The 15605-nt window shown below is 30.9% G+C and overlaps 2 protein-coding genes across 5 annotated transcripts in view; one reads left to right on the top strand and one right to left on the bottom strand.

Annotated features, from left to right (window-relative positions):
• The window catches only part of OSBP2_1 (Oxysterol-binding protein 2), a 45610-nt gene extending 38364 nt beyond the window's left edge, over positions 1–7246 (top strand). For 2 of the 3 annotated variants that reach the window (XM_051214307.1, XM_051214308.1), the window contains 2 exons: positions 562–723; positions 2314–3500. Coding sequence is in view for 2 of the 3 variants with exons in the window: in XM_051214308.1 (XP_051067464.1) it covers positions 562–723; positions 2314–2529 (378 nt within the window). In the remaining variant the exon portion in view is untranslated. Of the gene's footprint in view, positions 1–561; positions 724–2313; positions 3501–3578 lie in introns of those variants that run through there. The other variant, XM_051214306.1, reaches the window with a different exon arrangement.
• Positions 7247–7470: 224 nt separating this feature from the next.
• MS3_00006184 (uncharacterized protein) overlaps positions 7471–15605 on the bottom strand; it is a 52267-nt gene continuing 44132 nt past the window's right edge. Inside the window, exons 5-7 of one of the 2 annotated variants that reach the window (XM_051214304.1) lie at positions 14309–14501; positions 10007–10837; positions 7471–9251 (exon numbers count right to left, since the gene is read on the bottom strand). In XM_051214304.1, the coding sequence (XP_051067461.1) occupies positions 8940–9251; positions 10007–10837; positions 14309–14501 (1336 nt within the window). In that variant the 3' untranslated portion in view covers positions 7471–8939. Of the gene's footprint in view, positions 10838–14308; positions 14502–15605 lie in introns of both variants that reach the window. The other variant, XM_051214305.1, reaches the window with a different exon arrangement.

Here is a 15605-nt window from a genome sequence, read left to right as displayed (position 1 = left end):
CCATGATGTTGCACAACCTTTCATTCATTGTTAGTTTTTATTCTCTTAAGTTCTATACTCTTAAAATTATTCCATATTGGATAACATATATTTTTCGGTAAGAAAACTTCATCCCATTACAATTATTAAACATAATCATAGTCTACCAAAAAATATATAAAATACTTTAGATTGTTTTACTGCAGTGTATAACCTCGAAGCTTAAACTAAATGATACTTTAAATATATAATTCAGGAAGTGTTAGTGTAAAATCGTAATCATCAATAAACGTTTCTTTTAGAACATAATATTGTTTACTGAATCTAATCATTTGATCTTGATTTACTGTAACCAAATATTCATGGGCGTTTTTTGTTATTTACAGCTGTAAACCTACAAAATCAGCGTATCTGCTTACTATTCATTTGTTTGGTTAAACAAAGACAAATTGTTTAGATCAATAAGATTGGGGTTTTTTGTACAATAATTTTAATATTGGATAGTGTTAAAGATTTCTTAGTTCTTTTTAAATTGAATCTTCTCCCTGATTATGTTTTCTTTTCATTAAAAAAAACTATTAGGTCACAGGTTTTGTGAAAAATTCAACTGGTGTACCAGTTGCTGTAATTGAAGGAACGTGGGATAATTATTTAGAATATCAACGTTTATCAATCGATAAAATACCTGTCGGTGAGCCAATATTAATATGGAAAACTGATCCATTACCTTCTAATGCTTCTGATGTAAGTTTATACTATGATTACTGAATCATATAATTCTGGATATATAATAATAATGATGCTGGATAGTATGAATTTGTAATTAGTATAAAGTAATAAGATGATAGAAAGGGTAGGGTATTAAGTTTTGATAGATAATAAAAGTTTTGCTTTGTTCTTACGAATAATTTGCTTAATTTTTCTGTAAATCTACACATTAAATAAGAAAGATTAGTTCAGTGAAGAGTTCTCTTTTCGGCGAATTCATTTTCAAAGCTGTACAATCACAAATATATATACTTATCTACTTATCTACACATTCACTGAATACTTTTATATGACAAAAAATAATAGATTGAACCGAAAGGCAATAAATATGCATCAAAATTCATTAAGTGTATTGGTTGACTTTGTTATTGTACATGTATTGAAAGAAAGAAAAATACTACACGATTACTTCCAAGATTGTTATACATTTAATTATTTTAGTCGCTGCAAAATTCCCATTATAATAAAACACAATGATATGAACGAAGAAGAACGAAGAATTATTTGTTATGAAAACCACATGATTCTATTAAGTAAAAAAAAATTCAAATCATAGAGTTTTGTGTTTAAATGTGCTAACGATTAATCCGTTAGGTCGTCGAAGTCAGTTGTATTCATTCGAATACTTCCTTGTTCTCTAGTATAATATCTTACTAAATTTTACATTAAAGGGTGGACACGACTAACAGATGATATTTTCGCTTGTTCACTTTGAAGGTTTTTAGTGTAAGAGGAGACCGGCTTGAAAACTATTAGAGGATTATAGTGGCACTGAACACACATCTAGTTTATTGCAGGAATAATAACTGTTTTAAGCATCAGTTGAAGGTAAAAAGTAGCTAAATTGAAACCAAATTATTGTGATTTTTTGTCAAAGAAAGTGAAACGTATGTGAAGGACAATGATGACAACTAATAATAATAATAATCTGCTGTTATTTCTTTCTCTAAGTTATAATTAATCAAAATGTTAGTCAACCTTTTTTGGATTGTTATAAATTTGTTTTCTTCTAGAAAAATTGACTACTGTAGTCTACATAGTTTGGCAAGTATCACTTGAACTTCATATTGACCTAATGAGATTTCACCACTAAAGATTTCTACCATTCTTTTATCTTCTTGATTATCACATTTTCTAATCATCTCATTTTTTAAATGAATATTGATGTGAACTGTATTCTGGATTGTTTGAATTTCCTAACGAATATATTTCAAGCTTGAAGATGCCATATTGTCATTTATATTAAACGTTAATAGGATAAAGAGAATTACTCAACTAAGGTGATCAAGAAATTGTTAATTCTTTTCAACTGCTTTGTCGGCGTCACTATTAATTAAGAAGCTAATGTGCTAACTCTGGAAGGTGTGCGTTGTATAATTAATCGATCTAATATTGTGTTTTATTTGCTAAATATGAATAGAAGAAACGAAGCAATCAATGTTGCACTAATATCAAATTTGTTGTTGAAAGTTGTTTGCCTCTCTAACGGAAATTAAGAACCTGTTAATATCATATTCAAATAACTTGAAAACGTTTTCATTGAAATAATTTCTTTTCCTACTCTAGATGTATCACTTTTCTCGATTTGCTATTGAATTAAATGAAATGGAAGATGGTGTTGCACCGACTGACTCAAGACGTAGACCTGATCAACGTCTTATGGAACAAGGATTATGGGATCAAGCAAATGAAGAAAAAAGGCGTCTTGAAGCGAAACAAAGAAATAAACGACATGCATGGGAGAAAGCAGTTAGAGAAGGTATTATTCTGATGTTGTTTTAAGGCAGATTTGTATCATTTGTTATTTGCTACATCATTTACCAAACCAAACTTGATCGTCAAGTCACGAATTCTAACTTTTCTACGTCTGGGACTAATGAAACAAGGATAGGTACTTACATGTTTAAACCATCAGGTAACAACATATAACATATGAAAAATATCACAATAAGATAATTTAGCAACATGTCAACTGATTTCTAAATGGTATAAAATACAATATTGATGGTAAACAGTTCAATTTATAAGGATACACTTCATTGTTGTAAATTGGCTTTTTATCAACAGTCTCTTTAGCACATGTTTAATCCTATATTACAATGGAATTTTCACATTTACGTGTTTTATTCCATTTTCTAGTCTTCTATCAGTTAACAGTTTAATGAATTAGCTATCTATCAATAGTATTTTGTTCAAAGAACATGTTTATGACGGATCAGTTATTTAGTTTACTTTACCGCACAGTTTTCTGATCACTAATGCAGTAATATACTTAAAAAGCAATCTTATGTTTTTACTTCATAACTTGTAAACTGATTCTATTTCACTAGTTGCCTGATTTTTAGATCTCACACATATCAAATGAGATTTGTGTGGCGCATATGTATTTGGTGCCTCCTTGTACCAATATCTATGTGTTAAAATTAAAATGAATAAATAAATTTTTAGATATCACTAAGCGTTAGTATTTGGACTTTTAGTAACACTGCCTATTAATTGTCTTATAGGTCCGGAAAGATTTACTTCTTTGAAGATTCATCTGTAGTGGGAAAAGTAGAAAATCTTTCCATATTTGTTGTTCGGGCATGAAATTATATTGTTTAGGAATTAGGATAGTGTGGATTTAATGTGACTGACTGACGTTTGATTGAGGAAAAATTATTTATTCGGTTTTTGTATAAAGATAATCGAATTTCAGGAATATAGGTATTCAACTATTTTATCTGTCATGGAGTCACTTTAGTGTATGGTTTGATATTTGTATATATATATATATATATATATATATATATATATATATATATATATATATATATGCCATTTTTCTTCAGGTCAAACAGATGAACCATTATTCACACCAGTTTGGTTTTCACCAAAACATGATGTCAATGGTAATGTATATCATGAATATTTAGGAAACTATTGGAAATCAAAAGAACAACAAGATTGGTTAAAATGTCCAGATATTTATTGAGAAGTTTTTTTAGATCTTATTTTCAATTATTCTTGTAGAAAGTGTAAGAGATTATTTCAGTACAAAAAATTGTTTCTGTGCGTCAATAAAAACTGTTTTACTGTCTTTCCTGTTCACCTTGATAGTTAGTGTTGGTGAATCCTATTACATTTTTTTTTAGAACATTTTTGTTTGTTTATAGTTTATATCTTTTAGAAGAAAAGATAATTCTGATCTGTAATTTGTAATTCTTGTTATTGATATTTATAAAATAGTCCTAATTCACATTAACTTCATTCTCTGTCTCTGTTCCGTTTTGACGTTTTCATTCACGACTTATTTCCCTACTAATCCCCCACTTTGTTCTGTTTTGTCGGACTACTGTCATCTCTTCATTTCTTTATCTATCTGTCTGTATAACTGATCGAATTCTCTACGTTGGGCTTTCACTAACTTCTCTAACCATTAGCCTATTTTCGTGTTTCTTTTTGAACTACTGATTTATTGTAATAAGTACATTGTGTATAAGTGCATTGTCGTGTACTTTATTGTAAATAAATGCGTATGTGGCTTTGATGATTCCATTTTTTGAACCTCCGCACCTACTCGACTTTTATTATAGTAATATTATTTTTAACTATAATCAGAATATCGACTTCACTAACATTTATAAAAAATTTTGCTAAAAATTTGCTATATGGGACTTCGTCGAAAGTCTTAAAGCCTGATGATGATGATGATGATGATGATGATAATCTTTAGCATGAACCATTGATGACGTCATAATTATCACATTTTATTTTCACATGACTTTTGTTATAAGAGATAATGTCAACAAGTGTCAACCACTGTTTATTTTACTTAACGCCATTAGGGAGAATAAATTGTTCACTGTGATGATGATGACTATGGTTGTTTACTTGTTCTTGTTTAATTTTGCTAATTTCTAAATATATATACTCTTCTTTATGTCATTTTCGCCACTTAGATGACCAAGATGGTTTGGGTGTTGTTCTTCTTTTATTTTGTTAAGTGATTTTTTAATCTTTCTCTTCATATTTATTATTTTACATTTCAGTGCTGTTTTCATCCTTTTTCTGCCTTATTTTTATTGCACCAATTGTGTTATTGTGTATTCGTTTCATATGATCAATTGTTAACTTCACTGATTACCAACATACTGTTTTGATGATTTGTGCACATATATATATATATATATATATATATATATATATATATATATATATATATATATATATTGAATCTTATAAAGTCAATATCTTTACTGTTTCTTGAAATTCTGTACAATAAAAAGTTGACAAAGGAAAATAGGAGACATTTACAAAAGTTTGTTTCCGAATGTAGGTATATAGATAATTTAGTTTGTTGACTTAATGCTGTTTAGATGCAGTTTGTATTTGTCATTCAGTTCACTTATGGATTATTTTCTCTCTTTTTTTTACCAACACTAAATTGTTGATTCTTTCAATTACCTTTTACAACTAAATTTGCTCATTTACACGTGTAAAGATGTATTTTGAAAGTGAAAACTCCTTCACCTTTTTCTTTCTATAAAATTTACTTATACATATACTACTTAATTTTCTGTTATATTTTGCTGTATGAACAACCAGTTCTGTTTATGAATTTCTGTATTACTTATTCTACTGACTTTGTTTAGATTATATTGTGCATAATTTACATCTTTTATCAATATTTTTTCTGCTTATTTCTTCGGTTGATTTTTCCCTTTAGTTTGTTTTTATTTTAACAGCCTGATTGCCAAGATTGAATTCAGTTTATATTGTTTTTTTTCTATAAAGAAAATTGTTTTTTTATTCTGATAAAAAGAATCAGAATTATTTGAATACGATTTTGTATTTTCTGTACTAACTACCAGTTACGAATAGATAGGTAGGTGTTCAGAAGTATGATGTACTAGGTACAACATATTAACTGCAACCACAAAATGATGAATATCAGATATGTAGCGCATCCATGTGTTTGTCAAATCCATATTCAAAATGTTTAGAGCGAACATGGATGTTTACATAGTTTATTACAAATTGAGTTTAACAATTTAGCTAAACATTTCGTTAGGTCATGGATTTCGTTAGATATCCAAAATCTCTGACTACCTAGCCGTTTCTCACATTCATAGAGTTTCTTAAACTCAATTAATTATAAAACTTTGAAAAAGTAATTTGCAATCGGAAAATACAAGAGACCGTATACATTCGATGTTTTTATCATCAAAGGAGATCGAACGTTCTTACGTTTTTCCGTTACTTTTGTGATGTTTACCACCCTCACTGAAGAATTTGATCTGTTTGAAAGGATTGTTCTCTCCAATTCGATACCTCTATGAACAACTCTCAACATTTCTCTAATGCTGTCATTTTCGTCGAAGTACCTCCAGAAATAAATTATTCGTAACTGTCAATCTCAAATTAGAAAAATTATTCACAATTCCTTTTTGTTTTATCATTCATATTTATATGGGGTGAGTAAAACTATAATCCATTATGGTTTGATCATTAAATTAAATCGAACGTAAGTTCGTGATGTCGAATGTTTCACTGAAACAGTAAAGACACCAAATATAAAAAGTAATTAATAAAAAATATGAGAAAAGCAGTTAGTGGAGTGAATGTAAACATTGTAGTTCACTTGAATTTGTGGGTCAGGATAAGTAAAAACTCATTCAGTCTGTAATGAGTTGTCATAAATTCATCATGTTTGGTACTATTTTATGGAGGATTGATTACTCGCCGTCAGTGAATGCAGACTTATCTGATTAATGAGTTCTTAACAAGCTGAAACCTAATTCTTCAATTCAATCACTACTTATTTGCGGTAAGATATTTCTCAAGCTATCCTTCATATCTCACTACAACCTGGAATCTTGATATCTATCCTTTTTGTGAATGAAATACAAATCATTTGTTTTTCAAAATAACGCGCTAAAATTATCAGCTTGTTGGTGTAATGAGATCTATCTGTTGCTTTTAAAAAAAAACAACGGTTCAGCGATTATTGAATGAAATAAAGTGAGCATATGTTTACTCTACAAGATCCAAATGTCATATCTGGTTGAACGTGGTGAACTTTAGTGATGTTACTTAATGTAGAAATATCCATTTATTTTAGCGAAAAATGATATGTTCAGTTCGAACTCGAGACATTATTTAATTTGTGTATTTCAGAAATAACCATAACGCTCCTGAATACATATTTTTAATTGCACATGAGCTTCAGTATCCTGAGGGAACAAATGGCGTATGAACCAGTCGTTGGTCACCGGCAACCATGGGACTGCATCTCCACTGCCTTGTAGGTCGAAGGCTCCGGGTGTGGCCCCCTAAGAAAACCATCTGCTTCGATCTGGGCACCTGAGCAATATCATAGCCCTCACACAAATCAAATGAGATTTGCGTGACGCCCATGTATTGGTGCCTCCTTGTACCAACACCTATGTGTTGAAGTGAATAATTATAAATAAATCGGAAAATGCTGTTGTTTTTTTTCCATTTATCATTCTGAAAGTAATTTAATAAATTTTATATAACTAGAAGTTATAATGAAGTAAAGAATGTTATGCAATAAAATGTGTGATACTTCATAGTACATATTTCACATATTTTTTGTACCTAATTAAATCTTTGAATAAATAATATGAAAAATTAGGTAATAAATAATTAATGGTGTCCTTTATTATTATTATTATTATTATCGATTTTACCTTAACATAATGAACTAGTACTAGTATTGTCGAGTTGTAAAACAAAGATCTGGTTTCATTAAAAATGATAATATCAAAACAATTTTATCATTTATTTCATAACAAGATAATTGTATAGATCCACTAGATGTTATACACATAAATATTCTAAATGATAATAGAATATAAATAAAAGAAAATTCAATGAAATCATTTGCGAAAGTAAGATTGAAATGAAAAATGTTATGATTAATCTAATCAGGAACAAAACTTGGAATATTCAGATTTCATTCATGATAAGTTTCAATTTTTCCAGACTTTAATTAAAACATGTATACTATCAGAAGGGATTTGTGGAGATTTTAGAGATTTCACAGATTGAAATCATGAGTCAATTAAAGCTAGACCACCATGGAAAACCTGGAAGCACTGGACGGCCGTTTCATGCTAGTGTGGGACTCCTCAGCAGTGCGCACCCATGATCCCGCACCCCGCGAGATTCGAACCCAGGACCTGTCAGTCTCGCGCCAAGCGCTTAACCAACTAGACCACTGAGCCGGCATTCAATGCTGTTAATGTCTAACTTCAACCAATCCACAAAGTTGCGCCACCGTATACCATTGTCTTCAGTGAGCTGATATCTCACAACAGACCTGGTTCAACTCCACTGGTAACGGCTTTTCACTAGGACTCCATGAGTATCTCTTGAATTCAGTCACTAGTGAGTAGATGATTATTATCAGAAGGGGTTTGTGGAGATTTTGGAAATTTCACAGATTGAAATCATGAGTCAATTAAAGCTAGACCATTATGGAAAACCTGCAAGCACTGGACGGCCGTTTCGTCCTAGTATGGGACTCCTCAGCAGTGAGCATCCACGATCCCGCCTAGCGTGATTCGAACCCAGGACCTATCAGTCTCGCGCCAAGCGCTTAACCAACTAGACCACTGTATATGTTTTTTCCGGCTGACATTCACTCTGTATGTATTTTAAAACAAAACACATCTACTTATATTTTCCAATAGAAAATAATCATTTCATTAATTTCGACAAAACAATACAAATAAATAAAAGTCAGTGTATGTTTATATTTATTTACATGTGTAAAGCGTCGTTTTGAAAAAAATTGTTTGTTTCTATATTTTTATTGAATTGTTCAGTTGATTGAATCTTAATCTTTTGGAATATAATTTATGATTTAAAGATTTATTCATTTGAATTGGACAGCTATTCATTTATGTACATGGTGTTCAACGATTCCGCATGATCCTGATGTGTATTTTTCTTTATGTTTCGTGGAAATCAACGGTATAAAAAAAGGTTATAGACAGAAAGTCTTAGAAGGAACAAGGAAATTATTGTTAATGGTATTGAATTAGTCACATAAGGAATGTAAATGTAAAAGGAAAAGTAGTATGTAAACTCAACTTGATGTCTACAGAATGAATTCATACATTTAGCAATAATTCAAGAAAGGAATCAATCATCGTAATAATAATGCTATCAATCAACTGCATTCACTCTAAATCTGGTGTTCCATATCCAAGTCGAGCTAGTGCGATATTTAATCGATGTCGTTGAATTGTACGGAATTGTTGTTCTTGTATCTCAACTTCCTTTGTGATGGCTTCTTTACCATTATTGTGATAATTCTTACAATTCTTTAAATTGATGAAGTGATTATCATTCTTTCTATTAATACTAATCATCGGACTAGAATCTAGACCACGTTTTATTATACTTAAGTATTGAAATAGATTGACAATTGCAACTAGTCTATCTCTTGCTGGTAATGATATTTTACAGTCGATTTCATTGGAATCAGGTGTCTAATGTAGGAAATAGAAAAAAAACATAAAATGTCATATATCAGCTTTTTAAAGGTAAACAGTAAGTTATCCGTAAATTATTATTGTTTACATTATTATTACTGTTGCATAACCAACATACTATAAAAAGGATTTCTAAAATAAGCATTCGAAAGGATAGATTCAAGAGAGATGCTATTGTACTGTGGTCATGAGGAAGAAAATGCTCTACACACTCAGGGAGTTGCTCTGATGCTGTCCAAAGAATCAAGTAAGGCACTTGTAAGATGAGACACATTTCGAAAAAGGACGGGAGCCAGACAAGACTGCTTACTCTCCCACTTTCTCTTTCTTCTGGTTCTCGACTTGATTATGAAGACCTCGACATCTGAGGGGAAGCACGGAATACAATGGACAGGTTGGATGCAACTAGATGATTTGGACTTTGCAGATGACCTAGTTCTTCTACCCCATACACACCGACAAATATATATATATATATATATATATATATATAATTGACTGGGCATCTGAGTGTTTCAGTAGAGTTGCCGTCGATAAAAATGTGGTTTCTAGATTTGAGATATTTCTTTTTAATTACTGACATAGAATGTGTGACCTAGATCATGTGACTTCAACCAAACATCCAGTAACATATGTTATGATATGTTTCAAATTATGAAAAATGACGCTACTAATACTTATCTTTGATGAATCTTTAAATCAGTCAGGTCGGTAGATTACTGAGAAAATAATTTCTTAACAATTCAGCTTACTCTGATTTTCATACGAAACACAGCTTCATATTTTGGCATTAATGAGCAGTATTCATGAACAAGTTTTATTGTTTTATCACCACCATTTATGTTGTTATTCCGGCGTAAACCACCGCCTAATTCCGGTGTAATTGGTGTAATTTCTAAACCTAATTCCGGTAATGCTTGATAAATTGAAGAGATAAGTTTTTTATCAATAAATTCAAAACAAGGTTTTATATCTTGCAAATATAAACGGTATATAAATCTTGATAAAGGTTTATCCAATGGAAAATAATTTGAATTGAATGATGATTTTGTTTTAACACAGTTTATGATTATTGGTGAAAAATATTTATCATCAGTTTTAACTTGTGAATCATTATGATTGTTTATTGAAGCATTTGAAATTTCTTTAATAGTGTCATGATTATTTGATTCAGTTGAATTTTTTAATAGAACATCAGTTGTTTTGATTATATGAACAGAATGATTAGACTCTTGACTTTTAGCATTATTATCATAGTTATTATTACTATTTGGAATGTTTTCCATATCATTCACAGAGTTGTGTACACCAAAACTATTGGATAAAGTTAAATGATTATTCCTTTCATTATTATTATTAATATTAATGTTTTCATCTGTCTGATTATTAGTAACTGTTTTGTCTAATATTTGATCAGGTATATTAATCTTAGTCACTCGTCCATTGATTTCTTTTCTAGTATATTCTTTTATCTCTCCTTTCTTTGTGTTTTCTTGATGACATAATAATTGTTCATTTAATTCTGTAAATGCTATCATAGGTAAATTTAATGGACAATCATTTTGTATCCATTCTAGAAATTCCTATGAAACAAAGAAAATACAGCAATTAATATGCCAATATACACTGAAATAATAATTATTATTCATGATAATCATTACATTATTATTAGGGAGAAAGGATAATATCACTAGCATTGACTTTTGAAGAATTGCATTTTACGAGTACTTAGAGTAATTTGTAATTACTAGTGACTGGGATGCTTTTAATTAGAAATTCGATCTACACAGCCAATTAACTCACAAAACAATTTGACAGGTACCTACAATAAGATGAAACAGACAAAAAACAGATGTCCAGGAAAACCTTGATATTCAAGAAGCCCATTTTAAAGTAAAATGAAATATAGCGACAAAACATGACCTTAATGTATGTAATTAAACTAGCACATTAAGAGAGTTAGAAATTAATCAAACAGCCAAAGTTAATACGGATGTATAGACTGAAAAGAAGTTATCGCAGTTATCTTTACAGAAATTGACTACTATATACTAACAGAAAAGTGGATTACCAGTTAAATAAGTCCATTTGTTTAAACTGTAATTTTAACTTATCAACCTTATAATTTAAAACAATCTAGTACCATACTGCTTAATCGTATACCAATGACTTTGACCGAATCCATGTGAAACCCTTAATTATTAAGCGTAGGTTAAAATAGCAGATGGTAGACGATAAATACGTAAAATTATTGATTATCATAGACTTTGTAGCTAACACGAATAAAATAAATGATGTAGTTTTGAACCTTCAACCGAATAACTGGCAAATGTATTTTCAAGTAGTTAGATGATGATACGTACGCAGATACGTGTATAAATCATCTTGTAGGTTTCATATTATTCATATGGAAGTTTCTTATCGCTATAATAATATGCATAGAGTTGTGGAGAGTATTAATTTATGGATTGAGATCATGAACCAATCGATTTTAGACCACCATTTAAAACCTGGAAGCATTGGACGGTCGTTTCGTCCTACTGTGGGACTCCTCAGTAGTAAGCGTCCACGATCCCGCTCGCGGGATTCGAACCTAGGGCCGTCATTCTCGCGCGTGAACGCTCAACATACTACGCCACTGAGCCAACATCCAACGGTGTTAATGTCTAACCTCAACTAATCCACGAAACTGCTCGACCATCTTCCATTGAAATGAGGTAATTACCTGTCTCTACCCAACACGGATTAGCTCCACTGGTCACGGCTTCCCACTAGGACTCCGAGAATTCCCTCACGAAGCTAGTCACTAATGAGCACATGGTTATTATCAGTATAGGATTGTGGAGATTGTTAAGTTCTTGATTACGATCATGAACCGATTCATGTTAGATGCTGAGGAGTCCCACAATAGTACGAAACGATTGTCCAGTGCGTCCAGGTTTTAAATGGTGGTCTAACATCAATCGCTTCATAATCTCGATCAATAATAATAAGTGACAAAAGAATAGTTGATGTTAGAAGGATATGATTTCATAACATACTGTTATATATGTTGAATTTTCATTAGGGAATATTTTAATTTTAGACAGGATGTTATCAACAGTACTTATCTACATCAATATTAAAAATGTCAAAATAATTCAAGATTCTTGAAACTATATTGATAAGCAAGTATCTGACTTTTTCCATATATTTCTAAACCATGATATGTTGGAGAGAATTGAAGGCCTTACTGTTCATACAAATTGCACCATTTGTCTAAATAAGCACATTTAATCTGTTTAAATTTCACACCATTAGTCACACATACAAATAAGTTTTACTGTTTCTCATAACAAACATCAGATTTCTTTCACTCATTCAAATAGATTATCTCACCTTTGACGTAAATGGCATGATACTAATACTATCTGTTTTGTTTTTATTGTGCCAAATATTTTGATTTGTTGCTCTGTTCTATTTAAACTCATGCTAGCTAAAATCCATAACCACTATTAATTTGTGGAGTTATTTATTGGTATTTTAAAAACTAGTTTATTACTGAGTAACAAAATCATGTGTGTTACAGTTGATAATTTCCTATAAAAGAACAGATTACTATCCAGAACTGTGATAAATCACTTGTTATACATAATTAATATAGAAAATTCAATGTGATGATTCTGATGACTTTGTTACAGTTTGAAAACATATAATGAATACATCATTTTTAGTGTATGGTGAAAATGTAGTCTAGTTTTACGACGTAAACATGATATAAATATCAAAACTTAATATTATGTTTTATGACAGTATCATATTGGTTCTTGATCAAGTATAGGAATCTTAGTACAGAGGAGATGTTGTGAGAGATTTATACTTGTGAAAAGGTGATATTTTGATTTCTTCAAAAGTAATTCTCTATTATATAATGTAATCCAGAGTATATCATTACTCGTATATTGAGTACATATTGGTTAATTGGCCATCATCATCATTTAAGTAAAAATTTGTATATAAAAACTAAGTTAATTTTACTATCGCTATTTGAACAGTACGATCTGCCAGTAATTATTGAAAGAGATAAATGCACTTATGTAATTGTTTATCATCTTATATCAGTAAAAAACCATGTAATAATAACAAATGTCTTGATCCTGTTTTAAGAACTCGTAGTAGTGATTCATCATGGGATTAGACGATGAGACGAAAAAATTATCCAGTACTTTTTTGGATCAGTTCTGTAAGTGATGTAAGTTTGTATTGCAGAATGTCTAAAAAATGTTTTATTATTCGAATTATCAAACAGTAATGATTTCACTTCCGCATTTTGCAAATTATTAGTTCATTCCAAAATGATAACACTTAAGAACTATTGGTAAATATCAACGGTATTCAGAACAAAATATTTTTAACAGTTGAATTCATGAGTTGATATAAGCTAGACCAACATTGAAAACCTGGAAGCGGTGGACGGCCATTCTGTCCTAGTACGGTACTCAGCAGTTCGCACCCACGATCCCACATGCGTGGTTCAAACCCAGAACCTTCGGTCTCGCGCACGAACGCTTAACCTCTAGACCCCCGAGCCAGCATCCAACGGTGTTAATATCTAACTTCAGTCTATCTAAGATCTTGCGTAATCCTTCATCCACTCTCTGATGTGGATAACTGTTTCCACTAAACACGGATCGGACTCCACCGATCACGGCTTCTCACTAGAACTCGCCTTACTAATAATACTCATATGCCCACTAGTGATTAGCTTTAAGATGGAATTCCTGGAGTTCTAATGAGAAGTCTTCACCAGGGGGGTCCAATCCGTGTCTGGTGTGAGACAGTTATATTTATTTTCTATACTGATTATAATCTAGACAATCACAAAAATACAAAATGAAGCAGATACAGTTTTGACTTTACTTTGGGATTATTAAACAGTTTAAACAAAGTGAATTATAAACATTCAAGAGAACCAATAAATTATTAAAATTTATTGTAAAACTTATAACTGAACTTGAGAATAAATAATCGTAAGAAAAAGTAGGTATTAATAAGAGAAGAAATTATCCACCTACTTCAAATGTATCAACATCTAAATTATTTTTACATGGTCTGTGTGTAATCATTGCTGTTAAGAGATCACGTCTATTGAATTGTTCTAATCCACCATATTTAGCATTATTTCGTCTCTGTTCCAAAAGATTACCTGTACCCAATTTACGATGAATTTCAGGTGATTTATTACAAGCTATATTATCGTATTTCATCCTGTATGGCAAAAAATGCAAAAAAAAGATCTAACCAATTATACGGTGACATAAAATATTAATTGGAAATTTATATTGAGGTGTTGTTTTTTCAGGGTGAAATGCACCCTAACTCTAATTAAGATTTCACATCATTTCTTCAAGAGCTTTCTTCTAGAAAATTTTCATCAGTAATCTTTTGAAACTGTTGGTTTCTGTCCTGTTGCAATCTAAATTTTATTTTACATTAGTTATTTGCCGTGTATTGTGTTACGTATTGTGATGCAGTATAAATCCAGTTAGTTCTAGTTCCTGACAATTCCGTACACTTCCTAGATTAAATCCGTTGTATAATCAAATACTCTTGACAGCTCAGTATCAAAAGTTTGACAAGAAATGTTTTGGGGATAGATATATTTCAGACGTTAACCCGTTAGGCCACACATATAAATTACAGAGATTGCAAGAAATATGCATCATGTTATGTAACGATCATATTGTATGACGTGTGTGCGGATTGACATAATAATCAATCAGTTATATTATAAGTCATGTGTTTATGTAGTCCGTAAATTTAATGTTAAAAGATAGTCATATAAAAGGGCGCAAAATAATTAGTAGAATTATAATATTGTTGATCGTGACTTGAGTGTCCTACTACACACCCGTCCAAAAAAGTAGACGTTTGCGTGGGTGTATTCACTCTGTTTTCAAAGGCGTAATTTCAGACTAATACAGTATGGAACCAACTACAACATTTTAGATAAAATAATTGACAATAGAATATAGAATCTAGCATATACTTTGGTTCGATATTTTCGATGGTGTATTTTGTAACTAAACTGCTGCATAACTCCTAAACATATTTGGAATGTTTTCTGCGAGCTGATGTTAGTGATCATGTCGATGTTTATGACTTATTTTACCCACAAATAATATTTGCATTGTATTCTGATGTCGTATGGTTGAATCTACTTAAAAGGCGGAAGAGATTTATCGCTTGTTTCAACATACTTACGAAGTCTGTCTACTAATCCTGAGGTTCTATCTCCACAATTCAACTTTAATACCACCGCCAAAAATTTCCATAATGACTGAATTTCTGCTTAATCCAGTTAGTTCTACT

The sequence above is a fragment of the Schistosoma haematobium genome, chromosome 2 (genome assembly GCF_000699445.3).
Source record: "Schistosoma haematobium chromosome 2, whole genome shotgun sequence".
NCBI classification, from domain to species: Eukaryota; Metazoa; Platyhelminthes; class Trematoda; order Strigeidida; family Schistosomatidae; genus Schistosoma; species Schistosoma haematobium.
Note: the sequence above shows the minus strand (reverse complement) of the source record. Positions and strands in the feature narration are given on the sequence as shown.